This window comes from Bos grunniens, chromosome 23 (assembly GCF_055505025.1).
Source record: "Bos grunniens cultivar Pamir isolate PY7600 chromosome 23, Bosgru_T2T1.0, whole genome shotgun sequence".
NCBI lineage: Eukaryota > Metazoa > Chordata > Mammalia > Artiodactyla > Bovidae > Bos > Bos grunniens.
This window is the reverse complement of record NC_141187.1, coordinates 50,938,917-50,958,755: the sequence shown is the minus strand read 5'-3', so window position 1 is coordinate 50,958,755 and position 19,839 is coordinate 50,938,917. Positions and strand designations below refer to the sequence as shown.

Genomic DNA, 19,839 nt, shown 5'->3' with positions numbered 1-19,839 from the left:
CGAGGGAACAGAGAGGTGCCCTCGGAGGGCCTGTGAGTGAATGTGGGAGGCGGGGCCGAGTGTCTGAAGCTCAGGAGTGCTGTCCGCCGAGGCTGTGTCTTCCTCAGCGCTTGTCTAACCCCGCCAGTCTCCGGTTTTCACAGTTAAAACGAGCACAGAGACACCTTCCTCCTAAGTTTCCTTCTGACGGTTTGTGGAGGCAAGCTGAGCACAGGCTCTTCCACGTAGCCAGTAAAAGTGCATCTCTGATATCATTAAACAGGTGTTTTGTTTGTTTGTTTGTTTTCCCAAATGGTAAGAGCCACTTATTAACAGAGAGCCCCCTTAGTTAGAAATGGTTAAACAGAGGCTGTCCAGCATGTCAGAGAGACAGTTTCTGGTCAGGCAGAGCTAGATTTCCTCTGTGATCTTTGCATCCGTGATACTAGATGGAGTGAATAACTTTAGAGGGAGAAAGAAGATTGAAAGTGGTAAGAAACACGAGAAGGAAAGATGTGCGTCTTAACAGAAAGCACAGAACACTGGGAGCAGATCTGTGAGCTGTGATCTCTTCTCGAGTCGGAGCTAACGTCAAAAAAAAGGTGCCTGTGTCTGTTTTGCTTTGTTTTTTAGACAAAAGATTTCCTGGATCCTAGGCTTCCTCCCAGGGGCACCTGGTGTCAGGGGCCAGCACTCAGAACGCAAAGCAGGGAGGGTTAGTTACGGATCGGTTGTCACTTCCTGAATCAGTTGTCACTTCCTCGTGCATTGCCAGTGTCCTTGGTAGGTTTTTATGAGGTTTATTCGCACAGTAATTGGCTGAATATCGTCTCTGAAACAGGTTTCCAAGTCATTATTGTGCATTAACGACACTGCTGTTCTACAGTTAGATCAGCCCTATCAGGTAATTCTTGGAGGAAATGGCAAAGTAGAAAAAGAAAATAAAAAAAGACACCTGAGATGGAAATGTGTCTGATAGAGTCACAGGGTGGTGGGCGGTGCTTTCGGTTGTTGGGAAATGTACACGTAAAATTTAAATACCTTGCGAGAGAGAGAGACGAAAGAAAAGGAAGAAGAGATGCTTGTATAAAAGAAATTTTGTGTGGGCTTTTCTGCTTGAACTTGAAGTTATTATGACAGCTCTGCTCCGTGCTGTCAGACGGGCTTGTGTTTTGACGTCTGTAGTCGTAATCCTCACGCTGCGCGCCAGGCGGTCACTAACCGCGGACGGCATGTGCAGGCACTGCCGGCTTTGTCTTCTGAGTGCCTGTGGCGCGGCCCGGGCTGGCGGGCTCTGGTCACACTGCCTCCGCTCGCTTGGCCATTCTTGCTGTCTTTTCTCTGGCATTTCCCACCGCCGCGCCCCGCCCCTCCAGCTTTTAAAAGTAGAAGTTCCAAGCAGTGCTGAAGCCCGCCGCCACAGGCTCCATCCCTACCACTGGCTCTAAAGTTCCAAGCAGTGCTGAAGCCCGCCGCCACAGGCTCCATCCCTACCACTGGCTCTAAAGTTCCAAGCAGTGCTGAAGCCCGCCGCCACAGGCTCCATCCCTACCACTGGCTCTTCCGGTGCTTCTTCAGTCACTAAGCCTTGTCCGACTCTGCGACCCCGTGGACTGCAGCGCGCCAGGCCTCCCTGTCCTTCAGGGTCTCCCGGAGCTTGCTCAAACTCACGTGCATCGAGTCGCTGATGCCATCCAACCATCGCATCCTCTGTCGTCCCCTTCTCCTCCTGCCCTCAATCTTCCCCAGCATCAGGGTCTTTTCCAGTGAGTCAGCTCTTCGCATCAGGTGGCCAAAGTATTGGAGCTTCAGCTTCAGCATCAGACCTTCCAATGAATATTCAGGGTTGATTTCCTTCAGAATGGACTGGTTGGATCTCCTTGCAGTCCAAGGGACTCTCAAGAGTCTTCTCCAACACCACAGTTCAAAAGCATCAATTCTTCGGCGCTCAGCTTTCTTTATAGTCCAACTCTCACATCCATACATGACCACTGGAAAAACCATAGCTTTGACTAGACAGACCTTTGTTGACAAAGTGATGCCTCTGCTTTTTAATATGCTGTCTCGGTTGGTCATGGCTTTCCTTGAGGTGCTGCTTAATGCTGAAATACATGGTGACCAAAGAGGTTGAGGGCACAGTGACACCAGCAGGGGCCAGCAGCTCCCGAGATGCCCTGGAGGCTCACTTCGGTGTGACCTGCCAGCAAAGCTCGGGGTGGATACTGTCACTCTCCCTCTTCTGGAGCCTCCGAAAGGTGATCAGCATTGAATGGCTGGCAGCACCCGTTGCCCAGATCTTGCTGACAATAGTCAGTTACTATATCTGCTGCCTGAGTAGTAAATTACACGATTTTGAAGTGGCTAGAAGTCCTTTCAAATAAATAATTCCACTGAACATAGAATGAAGAGCTGGCACCAACCGAAGCAACAGCAAACAAAGCTCTATTTGTCCTGTGGTTATTTATTACCCTTGCAGAGGGGCCCTGCGCCCGTGTGGGTTATCTCTGTGACCAAGTGCATTTAATTAAATGCATAGATTAGACTGCTAATTTGAACAGGCAGTGAAAACACTTTGTGACACATTTAAGTTGACTGTGGCGTATGTGTGTTTTTGCGCACAAAGTAAGATTAGGCTCTTCCGGATCGCTGAGAGAATTTTCTCTCTTCTCCCTTAAGTGACGGCGCCTTCACCGTTGCTTCCCGACCGCTGAGATCTGGTAATTGTGATGTGGGCGGCGACTGCTGTCCCGATGACTTCGTTGTTTTCCCCTTGAGGAGATGCTTGGAAGGCAGCAGTGAGTCATGCGTCCAAATACTGCACACGTACCTCCCTGTGGGCTGACTCAGGCCGCCGTCTTTCCAGGTACTACAGGGACCGGGAGCACGAAACATCACTGGGCGACTGTGGCTGTCATCGTGCCTGGGAGGAATTCACCGTTTATTGAGAGATTTAGAAGACTGTACTCAGGCCAGGGAGGAGAAGAGGCTCCGTCCCGGGAAGTAACTTTTTAAAAAAAACGGAACCACTTTCCTTACCTCTTCATTAAAATTTAAAACTTGACTTTTGGGGAAAAAAACCTTATAAATATGCACATAAACGTTTTCTAGTTTTAAAGTCATTCTTTTGTCATTTGTTTGTCAGATATTTCTTCTAAGGCTGTAGAAGAGCAAAAAAGCATTGTCCTGGCTGTTGAAAACAGCACAGCACAGCCAGACACAGACGTAAATGGTCAGAGCGCCACGTGGCGTGTGTCTGTAACAGAGGTGCCGTGGTGGTGGTGCCACCACCTCGGTGGTGCCAAGCCCTCGTGCTGGTTACACGCAGGGTGGAAGGTAACCTCCGGTCACTTTGGGCTGCTCTGCAGCGTGACGGGAGCATCCCAGCATAAGTAAGCTTCCTGTTCGCAAGGGGTCATGTCCTTGGTCTTTGCCTGGACGCACAATTGACACGCCTGATGCTTTTCTCCCTGTCTAGCTGTGACCCTGTTTTCAGTGTGTCCCTCTCTCTGGTAGACAGTCCCTAAGCTCTGCACACGGTTGTGTCGTGCAGTGTTACCGATCTAAGGTGGTGAGCTCCCAGGTGGCACAGACCAAGACCACGCATCCCTGTGTCAGACGTGAGCAGACATGCCGCTCCTGTAATTGGCACCTTGTCTGCGCGAGGCTCTGCGACAGACAAGCAGGAAGACACGGAAAATGGTGAGAGGTGACCTCTCCCGGTGAAACTCAGCCTGAGGTCGGGAAGCTGAGGCTGTGTCATCAGAGCATGAACTCACGTGCCATTCGTGGGGTTGCTGGGGTGTGTGAGGAGGGAGCCCTGTCCATCGGGTAGGCCAGTGGGGGTCTAACGTACAGCACCGCTCACTGAGGGGTCTCTGCCCTGCTGTCCAGGGTCAGCTGACCGTAGACGTTTGCGTGTATCTCTGGACTGTCAGCTCTGTTCCGTTGGCCTGTGTTCCCATCCTCACGTCCTTACTGTTACTGTTTGTTTATTTTTGCCTGTACTGGGTCTTCGTTGCTGTGGGCAGGCTTTCTCTAGCTGGAGAGCAGGGCTACTGTCTAGGTACCGCGTGCGGGCTTCTCTTGCTGCCGAGCAGAGGCTGCAGAGCACGCGCTCAGGAGTCGCTCACGGACTTAGTTGCCCTGCAGCGCATGGGATCTTCCTGGACCAGGGATCAAACCCATGTCTCCTGCATCAGCAGGCGGATTCTCAGCCACTGGACCACCGGGGAAGTCCGAGGTCCACACTGTTTTGATCCCTTTAGCTTTGTAGTAACTTTTGAAATCGGGACGTGTGAGTCTGACTCTGTTCTTCTTCTCTTCGTTCTTTACTCTTAGCCATGACGTGCTCAAGTCTCCCTAATTAAAAATAATTTTTTCCTTAAAGTTACCCTTTACTGAAAGACTTCATTTGGATACTTTGTCTGCCCCTCTCTTGTCTCTGTCTCTCTGTCTTCTAGTCCTTTACTGTATCAGCCAGTCCAGGGTCCGTCACTCAGCTGAAGAGTTGGGACACCATGCAGGTTGAGGCCCCCATGTGTCCCCTCCCTGTTAGCACTTCCCCCGCCCCATGAGCATTCACTGTTCTGGATTTTGTGTTGTTACCTTGATTTTCTCTGCATTTCGTAAACAAGTGAACTTTCCCCAGCTTTTGTGCTTTAACGAGTGGACTCGTGCTACGCATCCTTCCCTGCGGTTCTTCACGGGGACTGTAGCCCTCCACGCAGTGCTGTGAGGCTCCACTCTGCGGTCCTCCGTGGAGTTTCAGTTCATCCATTTTTCACAGCTCAGATTCTAGCGGCTGCGCGTGCCGTAGTTTATCATCCGTTCTTTAATGGACATTTGACTGTTTGCGATTCTTTTGTTGTTTCAGATGCCACTTGTGCACACTTTTGTATTTCTTGCATGTGTAGGACTAAGAGTTTCTTAGAGTTACGTGTTCTTTAGCTGTGGAATTGCTGAGTCAGCACTTCTGCACAGTTCGCATGCGCTCCAAGTCACTTCAGCAGGGCCCTGCTCCTTGCAGCCCCCTGGACTGAGGCCGCCAGGCTCCTCTGTCCATGGGCTTCTCCAGACAATAGTCCTGGAGTGGGTTGCTGTGTCCTTCTCCAGGGGACCTTCCGGGCCCAGGAGTTGAACCTGCATCTCCCTGCAGCCCCGACGTCACGGGCTCTCTCTTTCCCGCTGAGCCAGCGGGGGCTCTCAGCATCTCAGCTTCGCTGGCATCACCAGGCTGCTTCCTGAGGAGCCGGGCCGGTTTCCACAGAAGCTCCTGTCGCCCCACACCCTCTCCAGCATGCGGCTTGGTTCAGTGTATTTGGCCAGTCTGGTGAGTCCAGAACAGTCTCTCACTGTGGTCTTGTTTACATGCAACTGCCATTGAGGTTGATCACATTTTAATATATTTATTTGACACATATAGTTTTTCTTTTGCTCATTTTGAGTGGGGCTCATTTTTTTCATCGTTTTTAATTGATTGGTAGGAATTCATTTATTTTGAAAGCTAATTATTTGTCACTTTTATACATTACAATTATATTCTCTAGGTTGTGGCTTTTCTTTCTTTCTTTAAGTTGCTCTTTCAGAAGTGGAATATCTGTAGTTTTTACTTGAGTTGCTTTAGGTTTCTTTCTATAATGTCATTCTCCCAAAAAGTCGCTTCGTCGGGGAATGTGAGTGGGTGTAAGTTGACAAGTTCTGTAAAGATAACCCTTCTGCTTGTCATGCTTGATGCTAGTGGTTTAAGTCTCTGATATTATTGCTGTACCATTCATAGTTCTTATGTGGGGGTTCTGAATACTGAGTGACATTCACGCATCCTCCTTCTCTCTCCTAATGTTGTCAGGCTTGGTCCTGCCCTCTGTGACTGTTCTGGTGTTTGGAAGGCAGATTCTGGGACGCCCTTGTTTGACTGGGAGACACAGCTTGGAGCTTGCTTGAGCACTCCAGTTATATCATTTCACAGAATTTGATTTGTTTCCTTGTATATTTTGCAGTTCTTCCTGATCCTGCTTAGAATCCATGCCATCCCTTGCAATATTTCTGCTATTGTAACAAAAGCAAATATTTTGGTAAGTTGATTCAAGCTGCAGTTTGTATATATGTTTCTGATGTTTTTGCAGCTGCAGTGTATGTTACATACCATCTGTGGCATCATTTCTACCCATAGGAGACTTCTGGAAGGCAGAACCTCTGCCCTGTGTCTTATTTTCGTCATCTAAGATCTTGGATATTTAGCAGATATAAAGCAGTTGTCCTACCTCCATCAGTGCAGACTTAATTTTCCTTTTTCAACCATTTTGAGGCCCTGCCATGCGCTGTGCTGGAAATCTTGGGCCAGTCCTGAGGGTCTCAGTTTCTTCATCTATAAAATAAGGGTCTCAGATGATATAACCTCCAGATCTCCTTTTAGCTCTTGGATCCCATTATTTGGTCTCCTAAACAAACCAGTTGGTTTCCCTAGTGGCTCAGTTGGTAAGGAATCTGCCTGTAATGCAGAAGACCCAGATTTGATCCCTGGGATGGGAAGATCCCCTGGAGAAGGGAGGATCCCCACTCTAGTACTCTTGCCTGGAGAATCTCATGGACAGAGGAGCCGGGCAGGCTGCTACAGTCGATGGGATTGCAAAGTCAGACACGACTGTGCAACTAACTAATAACTTTGAACTTGAAACAAGCCAGAGTGTGTAGTATTAATACAACCCACAGGGCAATGTGTTTTGTTTTAAAACACCACGTGGAAAACTGCACCGAAGGACTGATGCTTTCAAACTGTGGTGCTGGAGAAGACTCTTGAGAGTCCCTTGGACAGCAAGGAGATCAAACCAGTCAATTTAAAGGAAATCAACACTGAATATTCACTGGAAGGACTGATGCTGAACTTGAAGCTTCAGTATTTTGGCTACCTGATGCTAAGACTTTTCCGACTCATTGGAAAAGACCCCGATGCTGGGAAAGATTGAAGGCAAAAGGAGAGGGAGGCGACAGGATGAGATGGTTAGATGGCATCACCCACTCAATGAGCATGAGTTTGCGCAGACTCTGGGAGAGAGTGAAGGATAGGGAAGCCTGGTGCACTGCAGCCCGTGGGATTGCAGAGTCAGACAGGACTTAGCGACTAAACAACACCAATTGAAAGTTGCATAGCTCTGGCTTTTGGTATCTCTGGTTGGTTAATCAGGTCTCTTCCCCAGACCCTTTAAAGAAACTCTCTAAGACTGTCAAAAATTTTTTTAAAAGTTGCTCATCTAATTGAATTTTATTTAAACTATTTATGAGCCGTGTGCTGCCTAGAGTCACTGCAGCTTTGCAGGCAGGCAGTGATGTGCTGCTGCTCGACGGCACAGTTGTATTTTCTCCCCTGCAAAGAGGCAGTTTGGAAGTTTAGGAATTATTTATGGCACCGTGGGGATAAACACAATCTGCTACGTTGTTTTTTTAAGCTTCGTTTCTGCATTTTAGGCTGGAAGCAGTGTCTTCGTGCAGCAGCCACATTGTCATGCCTGTGGATAAAAGGAAGTGACATCGTTAGGCAAAAATTTAGGCCAGATTCTCAAATTGTGTTTTTAATGGACGTAATTCAGGAGTTGGCCAAGTGTAGCATCTCTCAGACCATATAACTTAGAATGCTCATATTTATTAGGGGTTTCATAGGAAAAAGGAGGAAAAGGACATGGCAACCCACTCCAGTCCTCTAACCTGGGAAATTCCACGGACGGAGGAGCCTGGCCTGCTGCAGTCCATGGATTTGCAAAGAGTTGGACACGACTGAGCGCCTGAACAACAAAACACAGGAAAAAGAAGACTTGATACTCAGCGAAGTGTGGGACAGAGTGAGTTGGAAAAGCCGTGTGTCTGTCTAGTGGACAGTGTCTCTGAGCTGGGCGAGTGAGCAGAGCCCAGGCCTATGGGACTCAGAGTCCTGCCGGGAGAAGGTTCCTTCTGTAGGCTGCGTCCCCAGGACACCTGGAGCGACGCTTGTCCATCGGCTGCTGGGTTGCCCGTGAACTAGGAGGCCTGCAGCGGTGTGGTTTGGGGCAGTGATGACAAAGCACAGTCAGATGACTCTTCTTCAGTTTTACCTTGAGGACTGCCTTCAGTGTGAAGGGAAGCAGCCAGTGTCAGCATTCATAATTTAGCACATTCATTTGGTATTTTAAGCTATTTGTCTGCAGAGTCCTAGAAATGGAGGGTTTGTGGGTTTTGAAGGCATCAGGAGGCGAAAGCTCTCACCCATTATTGGATGCTTCCAGGTATTAGATCGCCTGTACCTTCTCTGTCTGCTCCTTTAATACACGTTTGTCAAGTATCGGCCTGGCAGGCGCCACGCAAGGGGCCATGGACACAGAGGGGTTTCTGCCTCCGAGGGGCGCCCAGTCCGGTGGCGGGGACGGCAGGTCGTGAGCTGTGTCCCTGGGGCTGCGGTGACAGTCGGAGGAGGGGGAGGCTCCTCGAGAGACAGGCAAGGCTTTCCCAGGGCCGTGATGCTGGCCCTGAGCTGTGAAGTGGAGCAGGCTCCATGATGGCACAGTGAGGAGGGGATCCTTCCGGGGAAAGAGCCGGGCCTGGGCTGGATGCACGGCGGGGCGGCCGCACTGCAGGTTCTGATACAGATCAGTGCGGAGCGCTGGGAGAGCCCGGGCCGGGCACCACGTCGAGGCTGGGTCCGCCCTGGAAGGGCATGGAGGGCAAGACAGGGACCTTCCATCTCACCTTGGTGGGAGCACGTGGTTGAGATTGAAGCATTGTTGAGATTGAGTCCAAGAAATGCAGCTTCAACAGCAGGAGACCGGGCGCACGGTCTAGACGGAATGTGGCGGCGCCATGGGGGAGGGAGGGGCCCCAGGGTCCCCTCCAGGTCCGTGCGCCCAGGGCCCGACCTCGGTGTGGTGAAGAGGGCACCCTGTGGGGGGCAGCAGGTCCTGCATACAGCTTTCCCGGGCTTCGTCGACACGCAGAACACGGGTGTGTTCACCAGCGTGCGCCCTCCACAGGACCGCAGGGGGTTCCAGTGCCCACTCTCTCCCCCGCCTGCCCTGCTTTGGTACCTTCAGTTACCTTAGTAACCAGCATAGCTCCTTCCTTCATCTTGGAGGTTTGAAGAGGAGGCAGATCTCCTCGGAGGTTAAAGAGCTGACCTCTTACTCCTGTTTTAGAGAGAGCTCTTCTGGATGCTGTGGGCCGCCAGCCCGATGGAACCTGGGTTCCCGCCAAGCGGACGCGCATGTGCTGGGGGCTCCGGATGGTGGCTCAGGCTCCCTTTGGCAGGCCTCCCGGGTCCTCCCTGCACCCAGGCCTGTCTGTTTCCCAACGAGGAGAGGCATGACCTCATGCAGGAGGGGGTCTGCGGGGTCATGGGATAAAGAGAGCTGCGCCTCAGAGGCCAGACTGGAAAGGGTCCTTGGGCTCGTCCTTTCTCCGGGTCTGTGGCCCTATCGCTGGTTTGTGCCATCAGGACCTGTCCTCCTTGGCCGTGGCTGGTGATTTCCATGCCAGCCATGGAGGGGCCTGGGCGCAGGAGCTTCTCGTTGGTTGCACGTCCCTCCTGTGTCCTGTCTTGGTGGTGCTGGAAGAGTGACGTGGGGAGGACCTGGAGGGGCAGAAAAGACTCCCTCCTTCTGGTGCCTCCTGGCTGCAGCCTACTCTTCCCTCAACCACTACGGGGAGGGTGTACGTGTCCCTGCAGAAAATACTGGGAGCTTCAGACCAGAAAGAGGAACTTTCACTGACAAATCCGTTCATCTGTTACTGCCCCTGAATCCCAGTGCCTGATTTAGAAGATGAGAATAAGACATGCACCTCACTGATCTGGGATGGAACAGATGAGCCCATGGGTGTAACGTGCTCAGCCCAGTGTCTTGGGCTCAGTTGCTCGCTCACGTCCGACTCTTTGTGACCCATGGACTATAGTCCCCCAGGCTCCTCTGTCCATGGGATTCTCCAGGCAATGCTGGAGTAAGTAGTCATTCCCTCCTCCAGGGGACCTTCCTGACCCGGGGACTGAACCCGCGTCTCCTGTGTCTCTTGCACTGGCAGGCAGATTCTTTACCCACTGAGCTACCTCGGAAGTTCCAGCCTCGTGTCTCGTGTTCGGTAAATGATTAAAAAGTGTTAGATCCTTTCTCCTCTAACCTTACGCCTTCCGTCTTTCGGAGAGTAGTTAAGTTGGAAACGATTCCAGGCGTCATTCACTCCATGCGTCTCCTGAAGTTGCCCGTCCGCGTCTGCAGCCGCTTGTGTAAGGGCGGTTTCTTTCTGGGGTGGGTGCAGAGGAAGACACGGGATGCTCCCAGGCCTCTGTGACTTGGAAAGGTTAGGGACCACCGGTGTCATCCAGTCCCCTGCCCTTGCACAGGAGGGCTCAGGCTCGTGTGATGAGGCGGTTTGAGGGGTGTGTGGTAGAGAAGCAGATGTAAGTCTGCCTGAGGGCCCGGACCCACTCATGACTAATAACGCTGTCGCCTTGAGGACCTTAAAATTTGTTAGGTGAAGGCGCTTGTTCCCCAGGAGGACAGAGCATTCGTCGCTAGTTTTTTGAGGAAAGTGCACAGGGAGCATCAGTTGGGAAGCTAGAGGCTTGGCAAGTGCAGATGGATGAGACAGTGCCCCAGGCTTCGAAGAGCCAGTGGGCAAACGAGGGGTCCAGTCCCAAGCAGACCCCGAACCAGGTGGGTCATCAGGGCGGGGTCACGGGGTTGGCAGCCAGGGCTGTCGGGGGTCCTGTACCCCACAGAGCTGCTGTCTAACCTTGATGTTGAAGGCTGCCCAGGACTCTGCCAGGACAGAGACGTGTCAGGCCTTCTCGCAGAGGGCGGCAGGTCACAGGGCTTCTGAAGGGGGATATCTCTGAGGACAGCCCTGCGATGTGATTGCGGGGGAGGTGTGGGTGGTGGGTCCAGAGGGCTGGGGGCGATGGCCTTGGCTTACAGGTTAGGGAGGGTGGGCTTCAGGCGGGGGTCACTACGGCCAGGGCACGTCCTTGGGGGCCGAGGGGAAGACGAGCAGGGGACGACCGTCCATCTGTGCTGTGAACTTGTTTCTAGGTCGCTTCCTCGCTGTGCGTGCCTGTGTCTGCATGTGTTCTCCCTTCCGCTGACTTCACTTTTTTTTTCTTTTTCTTTTGGATCCTTCTAGTTTCTTTTTGGGTTTTTTTTTGGCCACACCTTGAGACTTGTGGGCTCTTAGTTCCCTGACCAGTAATTGAACCCAGGCCCAGGTCAGTGGAAGCACCGAGTCTCCACACTGGACCAGCAGGGGATTCCCAGGTCCTTCCAGTGTTTAATGCAGAGGCAAACGTATGTTCTTTTTCTTTCCTTCTTAATATAAAGGTGGCGTGCTGGACTATATTTCTTTACATCTGTTTTTTCCCCACGTCAGTAAGCTTCTGGAGGTCTCCATGTTGGAGGGTCTGTCTCCATCACGTGTGTGAGCCGTTCTGTATGTAACCGGTGCTCAGCTGACAGGCGCTCTGTGTGGTTTCTGAGCTTGTCCACAGCGGTGTCTCAGTGAATCGCTGTGGACGTGTCACGATCCGTGCGCCAGTCTCTGCGGGATTCGTCTCTAGAAGCGGGCCTGGGGCTTCCCTGGCGGTCCAGTGGTTTCCGGGGCAGACGTGGGCTTGTTCGAGCAGTCACTCCACGGGTCTTCTTGGGCTGTCTCTTCCGCTGTTTCTGCGCTTTTCTGAAAAGCTCCCAGGGATTCTCCTTGAAGGTGGTCGAGACACTGCCCTCACTTTGTCTGCCTCAGCTCCCCTTCAGGAAGGCCTTGGGACGAGTTTTGCTCCCCGACAGTCACGTCATATTTTCGATGTGATTGGAGGTGCCGTCAGAACTTTCTGGGTCACTGCCGTTCCTAGGTCTGCATTCAGAGTTTACTTTCATTCTGAGCTTCTTGTCTATTTCCTAGAAAAGTTACTTTTGGATTAATTTACATATAAAAGTCCTATATTTTCATCTCGTGTTTATCCTGCCACTTCAGGTATAGTGAAATAAATGAAAACGTCTTCAGATGTTGACTTCTAAGGCTTTATTACCAGAGGCAGCTTCATTATGTTTGTGGAAATCCGGTGTGCTTTGAAGGAATTAATCTAGCCTTACTCGCAATCTGTATGTGTTTACACAGAATGAACAAACATTACATTGCGTCTCATGAAAATTCAATTATTCCCGTCTCCGCGACACACGCTCTGCCTCGTATTTAATTCTCAAGGAAGTCAGTGTGATGATTCTTGAACTGTCATGAGAACTGGGGCCCTCGAGCTCCCCATTTTCTTTTCTATTCTGTGGAGAAACGCCCAGTGGGCCCTCGTCACCCTGCGGCCCTGCCCCTGTGTTTGGACCACATCTGTCTCCAGGTTATCAGGCTCCTGTGAGTTTAGCATTCCTGCTCGATTGTTCTTAGAATTGAGAGAAGCCCAGTGAAGGCTCACGCAGCCCACGATTAACGCAGTGGGATCCACTGTATCTGGGATCTATTCGGAGGCTCACGAGGTCCATGGTTAATGCAGTGGGATCCACTGCATCTGGGGTCTATCATGATTAACGCAGTGGGATCCACCGCATCTGGGGTCTGTTCGGAGCCCACGTGATAGTTACTCAGTTTGCCGGTTTCTCCCTGAGACCCTGACCTCCTGGAGGGTGGGAGCCATTGTGAGTTCGTCCTGGTCAGCGGCTGCAGTGTCACAGGTATTGAGCAGATGCTCTGCAGGTTTCCAGCAGGCGCAGGTGTCTGTGATGGAACCAGGACGGTTCAGCTCAGGTCGAGGGCCCAGGTGCTCGGTGTCGCTGAGGCGCAGGCACAGGGGGTGGTGCAGGATTGGAAACGGAATGATTGGGAGGGCAGACAGGGCGGGGGTGGACAGGGACGCTGGGGATTCCCAAACAGGTCACGCGGAGAACTTGGTGGCCCCTCAGGTCCTTTCTGACCAGCCTTGGCTGCCCCTCCGGCCCCCACTCACCCTGCTCTCCCCTGCAGATGCCCCTGCAGGGAGCCAGAGTTGCCATGCACACTCTGTCCAGGGCTCCTGGCGCTCGCGTGGCCTCTGGCAGAGGTTGGGCCCCGCTGTGCCTCCAGACTCTTCCTGAGCTGTTGTTTCCTTACCTCTCGGTCGCCCTGCTTCACACACGCCTCACCTCAGTAGGTGCTCAGTAGACGTTTGGGCTCCCCTGGAGGCTCAGATGGTAGAGAATCCACCTGCAATGCTGAAAACCTGGGCTCGATCCCTGGGTCTGGAAGATCCCCTGGAGGAGGAAATGGCAACGCACTCCAGTGTTCTTGCCTGGAGAATCCCACGGACAGGGGAGCCTGCAGGGCTACAGTCCAGGGGGGTCACAAAGAGTCAGACACGACTGAGTGACTCACACTTCAGTAGATATTGAACGCGTGGATGGAGGAACACATTTTGGTGCAGATTCCCCACGTCCAGACTGAAAGATGGATTGGATGGAGCAGGGATGGGAGGCAGTGAGTTGGCTGGGAGTGTCTTCCAGTTGCCTCGGAGAGAAATGTGAGAGTATGAGTTACATCCAAGGCAGCAGAAATCCAGGGAGGAAATGGATTCTGGAGGCTGGAGGAAGGAGAGCTGGCGGCCCTGAGACTCACGAAGGAGATGGTGTCACGCAGAGCAGAGGTGCCAGGGGAAGCAGCAGAGGGCCAGCGCCAGACACACCCCGCATCACGCCGCCCCCAGCTGCTCTTCTGGGTGGTGGGGAGGCCCTTCTGTGTAGGTTCGGTTGAAAATCACCTTATCTAAGGGTCCGCTGCCTTGGTTTGAGAAACCATGACCGAAGGTTCTACAGCAGAGTAAATCGGGGGATGCTGAAGCAGCCTTTGCCTAATTATTTGATTATTTAGATTTATTCTTAACAGTTCTACAAAGGCTATGAGATAATAGTGACTTTTATAGAAAGAGAGTCAGCTGGTTAAAAATCCGAGGGAGAAAAGGGCAAAAGAAAACAAGAACAGGAAAATGAGGCCGCTGGGCTAGGGCTGGGTCCGGGAAACACACGCTTGTCTCCATTGCTGTAAGGAGACATAAATCTGCTCTTGCTGCCTAGTGGGGAAGGGCAGGTGGGAAACACAGTTAGTTAACACAGTCTATAGGATAGTATCTGCAAGACAAAAGCTGGCCCCCCTTTTTTTTTTGAAGGGAAAGCACAATATTCTGGGCACAGAGAGCTGTGAGAAAATACCCACCTCCTGTGAGGCATGACGTCTTTAACACAGTTGAATTTCATGTTTTTTTTTTTTTTTACATCCTTTGGCCTTTTTTCCTGCTGGTGTGATACGATTTGCTAAGATCTCTCTAACCCAAATCCACAGATTACTTCCAAATCCCCTTTTCTGTCTTTCACCAGTTGGCCACTCGACAAGTCCACGCTGGCAAGCCCCCTCTGTGCAGAGCATGTCACCCGGGACCCCGGGGGCACACGTGTGTGGGAACTCCCTGAGGAGCTCACAGTCCCAGTGGGCAACCTAGGTGTACATGCGTGGAAAGTGTGTTCCAGGCTGAGACCTTCAAGGCTGTCTGCCAGTTCAGCTGACGGAGAGGCTGGTGTGGGCTGGGGGCCCCACGGGGAGTCTGGGAAGAAGGAGTGATTAGCTTGTGATAGCCTCGATGTTTTTATTATTTAGTTTGTGCACTAAATTGGGAATTGAGTCATTAGTTGGTTCTTTAAACACTTTTTGATTTTCGGTACAGTCTCTGGAAACATCATGTTCCCCGGTTTTTTTCTGGCATAGGAGTGTGCCTGTTAGCTCAGTTGGTGCCGTTTGGGGTTACCAAGGACGCCTTCCGTTGCACTGGCGCCTGGAGACACTCGTGCCATCTCTCCTAAATGCTGCGCCAACCATCCTCATGTCCTAGTTTACATCCTTTTATGTCAAGCGGTTGGTACTGTTCTGCAAGCACAAACGCTTGTTTTTCGAGAGATGATCTTTTAACAGTCAGGTCTTCGTTATTATAATCTTTTCATAATCTTAGGATTTTCAGTGCTTGGAGGGTGAAGTCCTGCTGTGCTCTGGTTCTGGCCGCCCCTCTGCCCCCACCAAGCCCGTCCCTGTGGCCCCTGGCGTTCCGGCCTCTCAGTTCTCCCACGTGCCCGCCCTTCTGCTGGGACCAGCCTGGCCTGGCAGGGGACCCCATGGGACATACCTGAAGCACCTGTGTACTTACTGGTCCTCAGGAGCATCTGTGTCACCATGGCAACGGACCGATGGTGATTGTGTCCCTGACTCAGCTCTTCCCGAAGACTAGGCACCGTGAGGACACGGCCCAGCATCCCCAGCCTCTCGCAGTGCCTGGTGTGGAGCCAGGTCACAGATACTTTAGAGTGGTGGTGTCATCAAGAGGTTCCCTTTTCTGGTCTTCACCGAAGACTCTGCTGGTTATTGCTCATTCGTTATTTGTTTCTTACTCTGCAGATGGTTCCCAAGCAGCTTTTCGATTTTAAATCTCTGCAGAAGATTCCAAAAAGCCACTCCAAAGGTGACACAAAACATTTACACGTTGGGTGCCAAGGGGAGCTTTGTGAAGCTTGGGCACGTGCTGGTCTCCAGGGAGCCGGCAGGCAGGGCCCGGCGGTGGAGGTGGCAGTCGAGGAACGTCTGATGTGGTCTACAGAGCAGTTTCAAAGCAGAGTGATGGAGGCAATCGTGGAAATTCTAGGCGGCGGAGCCGTGGAAGCGCAGAACGCTGCTCTCCTTTCATTGGCCTGAAGTCAGAATGTCTCCCCACCCAGCTCCCTGCTGGTGTTTATTACCTTAACGTTCTGTGTCACGGAGGTTCGGTCTGTAAACTGCTGCTTTCTAATCTCATTGCTCTCAATTATAAGGCATTGAAAAAGCAGAAAGCCGGGGGTGACTCGTGAGACAGTGTTGAGACCTTCACCCTCAGCGTCCGGAGACCGGGATGGTTGTGGTCTCAGCACTGACGGAGGGGCTGCCTGGCCCTGGGGGTCCTGCGGCCCCTCTGTGTCCTCATCTGTCAGAGGAAGAATCTGAGAAGACATTTGGGATTGTTGGCAGTCTCAGCTTTGTTCATTGAACGAATGAATATCTATCGTGCCCCTACTGGGTGCCAGCCACTCTCCCAGGCCCTCGGGGCACCGCAGAGCACAGCCTAGCCAGCCCTCCGCCCCACCACGGCCCGTGTTCCGGGCATTTGAAGGTGGAGTCAGCTCCAGCTCCCCTGTGTGACGGGAGGGCTGTGGCTGGGGGCGGGGCCGGGGAGGGCCCCCCGGGCAGCAGTGCTGGAGAGCCAGCCCATCCTGCGATGACCAGTGGACATCCCACCCCTGGGCCGAGGGGCCACCTCTCACGGCCGGAAGCGAGGGCCAGTGCCTTGGACTGGGTGGCCCTCGTCTTGCTCCCTGCCCCGTCTGTCCCCACATCCTGGCCAGCGTTCTGACTCACAGCACGGGAGACGAGGGGAGGCTGAGCGGCCACCTCGCCGTGGCCCGAGTCTTCCTGCCACTGGTTTAAGCTCCAGTCATGGCACAAAAGTGCTCTGGGATCCCCTACCTGCTGCCCTACAGACCGAGAGCACCTGCTTTGCCAGCCGGACCTCAAGCCACTGTCCTCACCCTTCCCTCCCTGCAGGTGGTCACGGGGGTAGGCCCGAGCCCCCTTCCCCTGGCCGCTCACAGCTCCGGGCCCCCCTCTACCGGCCGGTGTCCCCCCGTCAGACGTGACCGCGCTGTCAGTCGGCTTGCCGGGTCTGTCTGACGCTTGGGCCCCAGAGCCGCCTCCTCCCGCCCCGACCCCCATCCGCCTGCGCTGTCCACACCGTCCAGGGCAGGGCTGGCCCCTGTGTGCGGCTCCTCTGCAGCTCACCGGACTCCCTGAACATCCCCGACCCACAGGACTGGTTGCGGAATGCGCTGTGACTGGTTCTCCTCCCGTATTTCCTGGAGCTTACCTTCTGGTATCATGTGAGGATTTTTGTGTTTAACCTTCTAGATCTGAGCTCCTTGACAGCAGGGCCTGTGTGTGTTTTATTTATTTGTTTTTTAATCCCTTGAAGCACCTGGTTCCTGGACGTGATGAAAATTTAATGACCTGAAATAAATAGAATTGAATTCTTGGAGAGTTGGATTTGAGAGGTGGAAATTAGCCTATGGTTTTCCTTCCTGTAAGAAGGAAGGAAAAAGAGTCAAAGAAAAATTTAAAAAACTCATGCGTGGACGTCTCAGCGAAGACTGGACGCTGGGGTGTGTCGCTGAGAGTGCTGGAAGAAGGTGGTGGTTTCAGGGCTTCCAGGCCTGTCCCTCCACGCACAAGCATTTCCAGCCTCCTGCGCTTATCTGCTCTGCAGACTGAGCTCGGCCTGCTGAAAAGCTCCCTGATACTGATGGTGCTTGCTCTGGTGCCCTCGAAGTGCCTGAGTCAGGATGGAGAGAGACTCGGGTCCTCTGCCGTGGCCTCTGCGTGGCTGTCGTGGGTCCTCTGCCCGTGGCCGTAGGTGAGGGCCACTCAGCTCCAGGCACGGCTCGTGCATCTGCACCCACCCCTGGGCCCCTGGGGCCCTTCCCTCGGCCCTGATTCAGTCTGATTCAGCCTCTCGCTCCTTGGGTCTGTCTGGGTGTTATCCTTCCGGAGCATGGTGAATGAGGGCTGCCCAAGCTGAAGAGGGCTTTGCCCTGCTGTGTCTACAACACATGCGGCTGTGCAGGGAGGCAGGGAGCCCAGGCAAACAAAGCTGGCCTTCCTGCCCAGGACCCTGGAGCCCTACACTCTGGGCAGGGAGCACTGTCTCTCTGACTGTGGCTAGCCTTCCTGCCCGGGGCCCTGGAGCCCTACCCTCTAGGTAGGGAGCATTTTCTGACTGTGGCCGGACCATCACCCTCCATAGTCTGAAATGCACAGAAACTCACAAATACAGAGACCTGGATGCGATCTGAATTTCTCCCCTCTCCCAAATAACTGCTAATAATTGTGAGTTACCAGCAGCATACCGTGGGGATCTTTTCCACGTGGGGATCACGCCCGTCAGCCTGGGACAGCTCTGTGACCCACTGGGTCCACTGAAGCCGCTCCAGTGGGCGTTTTCACTGTGTCTTCCGCCTTGTCAGGATGTCTGTGGTTTCTTATTCCTGAGAAGGGCAGGGAGTAAAGGATTATTTATTTCCCTTGGTGTTTTTCATTTTAAGAATCAACACGGGCAGATTTATAGTGTTCGCAAGCATGCTGGTAGCAGTTTGATTGCGGGAAGAATGAAATTTCGCTCAGGCAAGTGCAAATTTATCTGTTGTGGGGAGAAGCGCCATGCCTGTATAAATGGCACCGTTCTACCCCGAAGATAAATTTTAACAGAGGCGCTGGTTGTGGCTTTTATTCTTTTGTTCCCTCAGCTGCATTAGATTAAAAATTAAAGGATCAAATATATTAATTTGACTGAATGGAATCGTTGAGCTGGACGTGTTGCTTTGTAAAACTTCTGCATTGGCTGCTCCACACGTGAAGGCTCACAGACCCGCTGGAAACGGGTGCGCGAGAGCAGCCTGCAGGGACGCGCGCCTCCTCTGCAGGCCGTCGTCCGAGCCGTTCCTCAGACCTGCTCTGCTTCCAAGAAGAAGACATCGGTTCTCTGTATTTTTGGAAACCGTGGCTCTTGGATACTTCAGAAGCAAATTTGAATTTAGGAAAGCTAATTAACCTTTAGCTCAGAACGTTGGTCTTTTCACAGCTGTTTTTAGATAGAGACAGTTGCTAGTGGTTGCCTCCAACTTATTTCAGATTCTTTCTCTCTAAAAACCGATCTATGATTTTTAATTTGACCCCCCGGTGTCCTGAAATGTCGCTTTTGTGTCTGATCTTTTCCTATCGCTGTAACTACAGTTTTATTTGAACTTGTCCTTCTGTTGTGCTTTTGGTTTGCGGTGACCCGGGTGGCTCTCTGGGCAGGAGAGTGAGGGGGAAGCGCCCAGTGAGTGCCGCCCATGCTGGTGGGCCCAGAGCTGCTGTCTGTCCCCAGGGCCCAGGGCACGAGTCACGTGCATCAGTACCCGCTGGGCCTCAGCCGTGGAGTGGTGGGAGAGTCCAGACCGCTTCTTTTTCTTCCTTTTGAAGATTTTTCTTTTTGTTAAAGGTTATTCACTGTGTAGTTTAGGGGTCAGATAGCTGAGCCAGGATGAGGCCAAACCCCCAGCGTCTCCACCTTCTGCCCCTCGCACTGTGCCCCCGCCTCCTCCCTTGGAGGCAGCCGGGTTCCTGACATCTGCTCCATCTCCAAGTAACACACCCACGTTGCTACTTCTTGGTTTCTTTCCACGTTAGTCTCTCCTTTAGCTGTATGATATGAAATAAGAGGATTTAGCCATCTCTGCCCCACCCTGCTGGTGGCTCAGAAGGTGAAGAATCACCCTGCCATGCAGTCAACCCAGGTTCGATCCCTGGGTCAGGAACATCCCCTGGAGGAGAGCATGGGTATTCTTGCCTAGAGAATCCCATGGACAGAGGAGCCTCAGTGACTAACACTTTCACTTTTCAATGATCGGAACAGGCGCTCTTCCAGTCTCCCAAAGGTCCCCATAGTTGGAGTGTGTCTGGGGCTAGGTCAGTGCTCAGCACTGGGAGATCATGCCATGCTAACTGCCATCCACTGGTGCAGTAGCAAACAGATTCTCTTCTCTATCCCACACGGCTGTTTATGCAGCTGTCTTTGCTTATTTCTCTATATATTTTTGGTGGCTCAGAGGATAAAGCGTCTGTCTGCAATGCAGGAGACCTGGGTTCGATCCCTGGATCAGAAAGATCCCCTGGAGAAGGAAATGGCAACCCACTCCAGTACTCTTTCCTGGAAGGTCTCACGGACAAAGAAATCTGGTAGACTACAGTCCATGGGATCGCAAAGAGTCAGACACG

General features: G+C 52.5%; 1 protein-coding gene across 37 annotated transcripts in view; it reads left to right on the top strand.

The window, feature by feature from the left end:
- FARS2 (phenylalanyl-tRNA synthetase 2, mitochondrial) overlaps positions 1-19,839 on the top strand; it is a 310,200-nt gene that overhangs the window by 89,056 nt on the left and 201,305 nt on the right. For 3 of the 37 annotated variants that reach the window (XM_086370400.1, XM_086370408.1, XM_086370407.1), the window contains one exon: positions 2,656-3,098. The exons of 31 other annotated variants lie outside the window; for them this stretch is intronic. In XM_086370400.1, coding sequence (XP_086226526.1) covers positions 2,656-2,690 — 35 coding nt within the window. In that variant the 3' untranslated portion in view covers positions 2,691-3,098. Of the gene's footprint in view, positions 1-2,655; positions 3,099-5,975; positions 6,052-19,839 lie in introns of those variants that run through there. 3 more of the 37 variants (XM_086370410.1, XM_086370401.1, XM_086370390.1) reach the window with 3 other exon arrangements.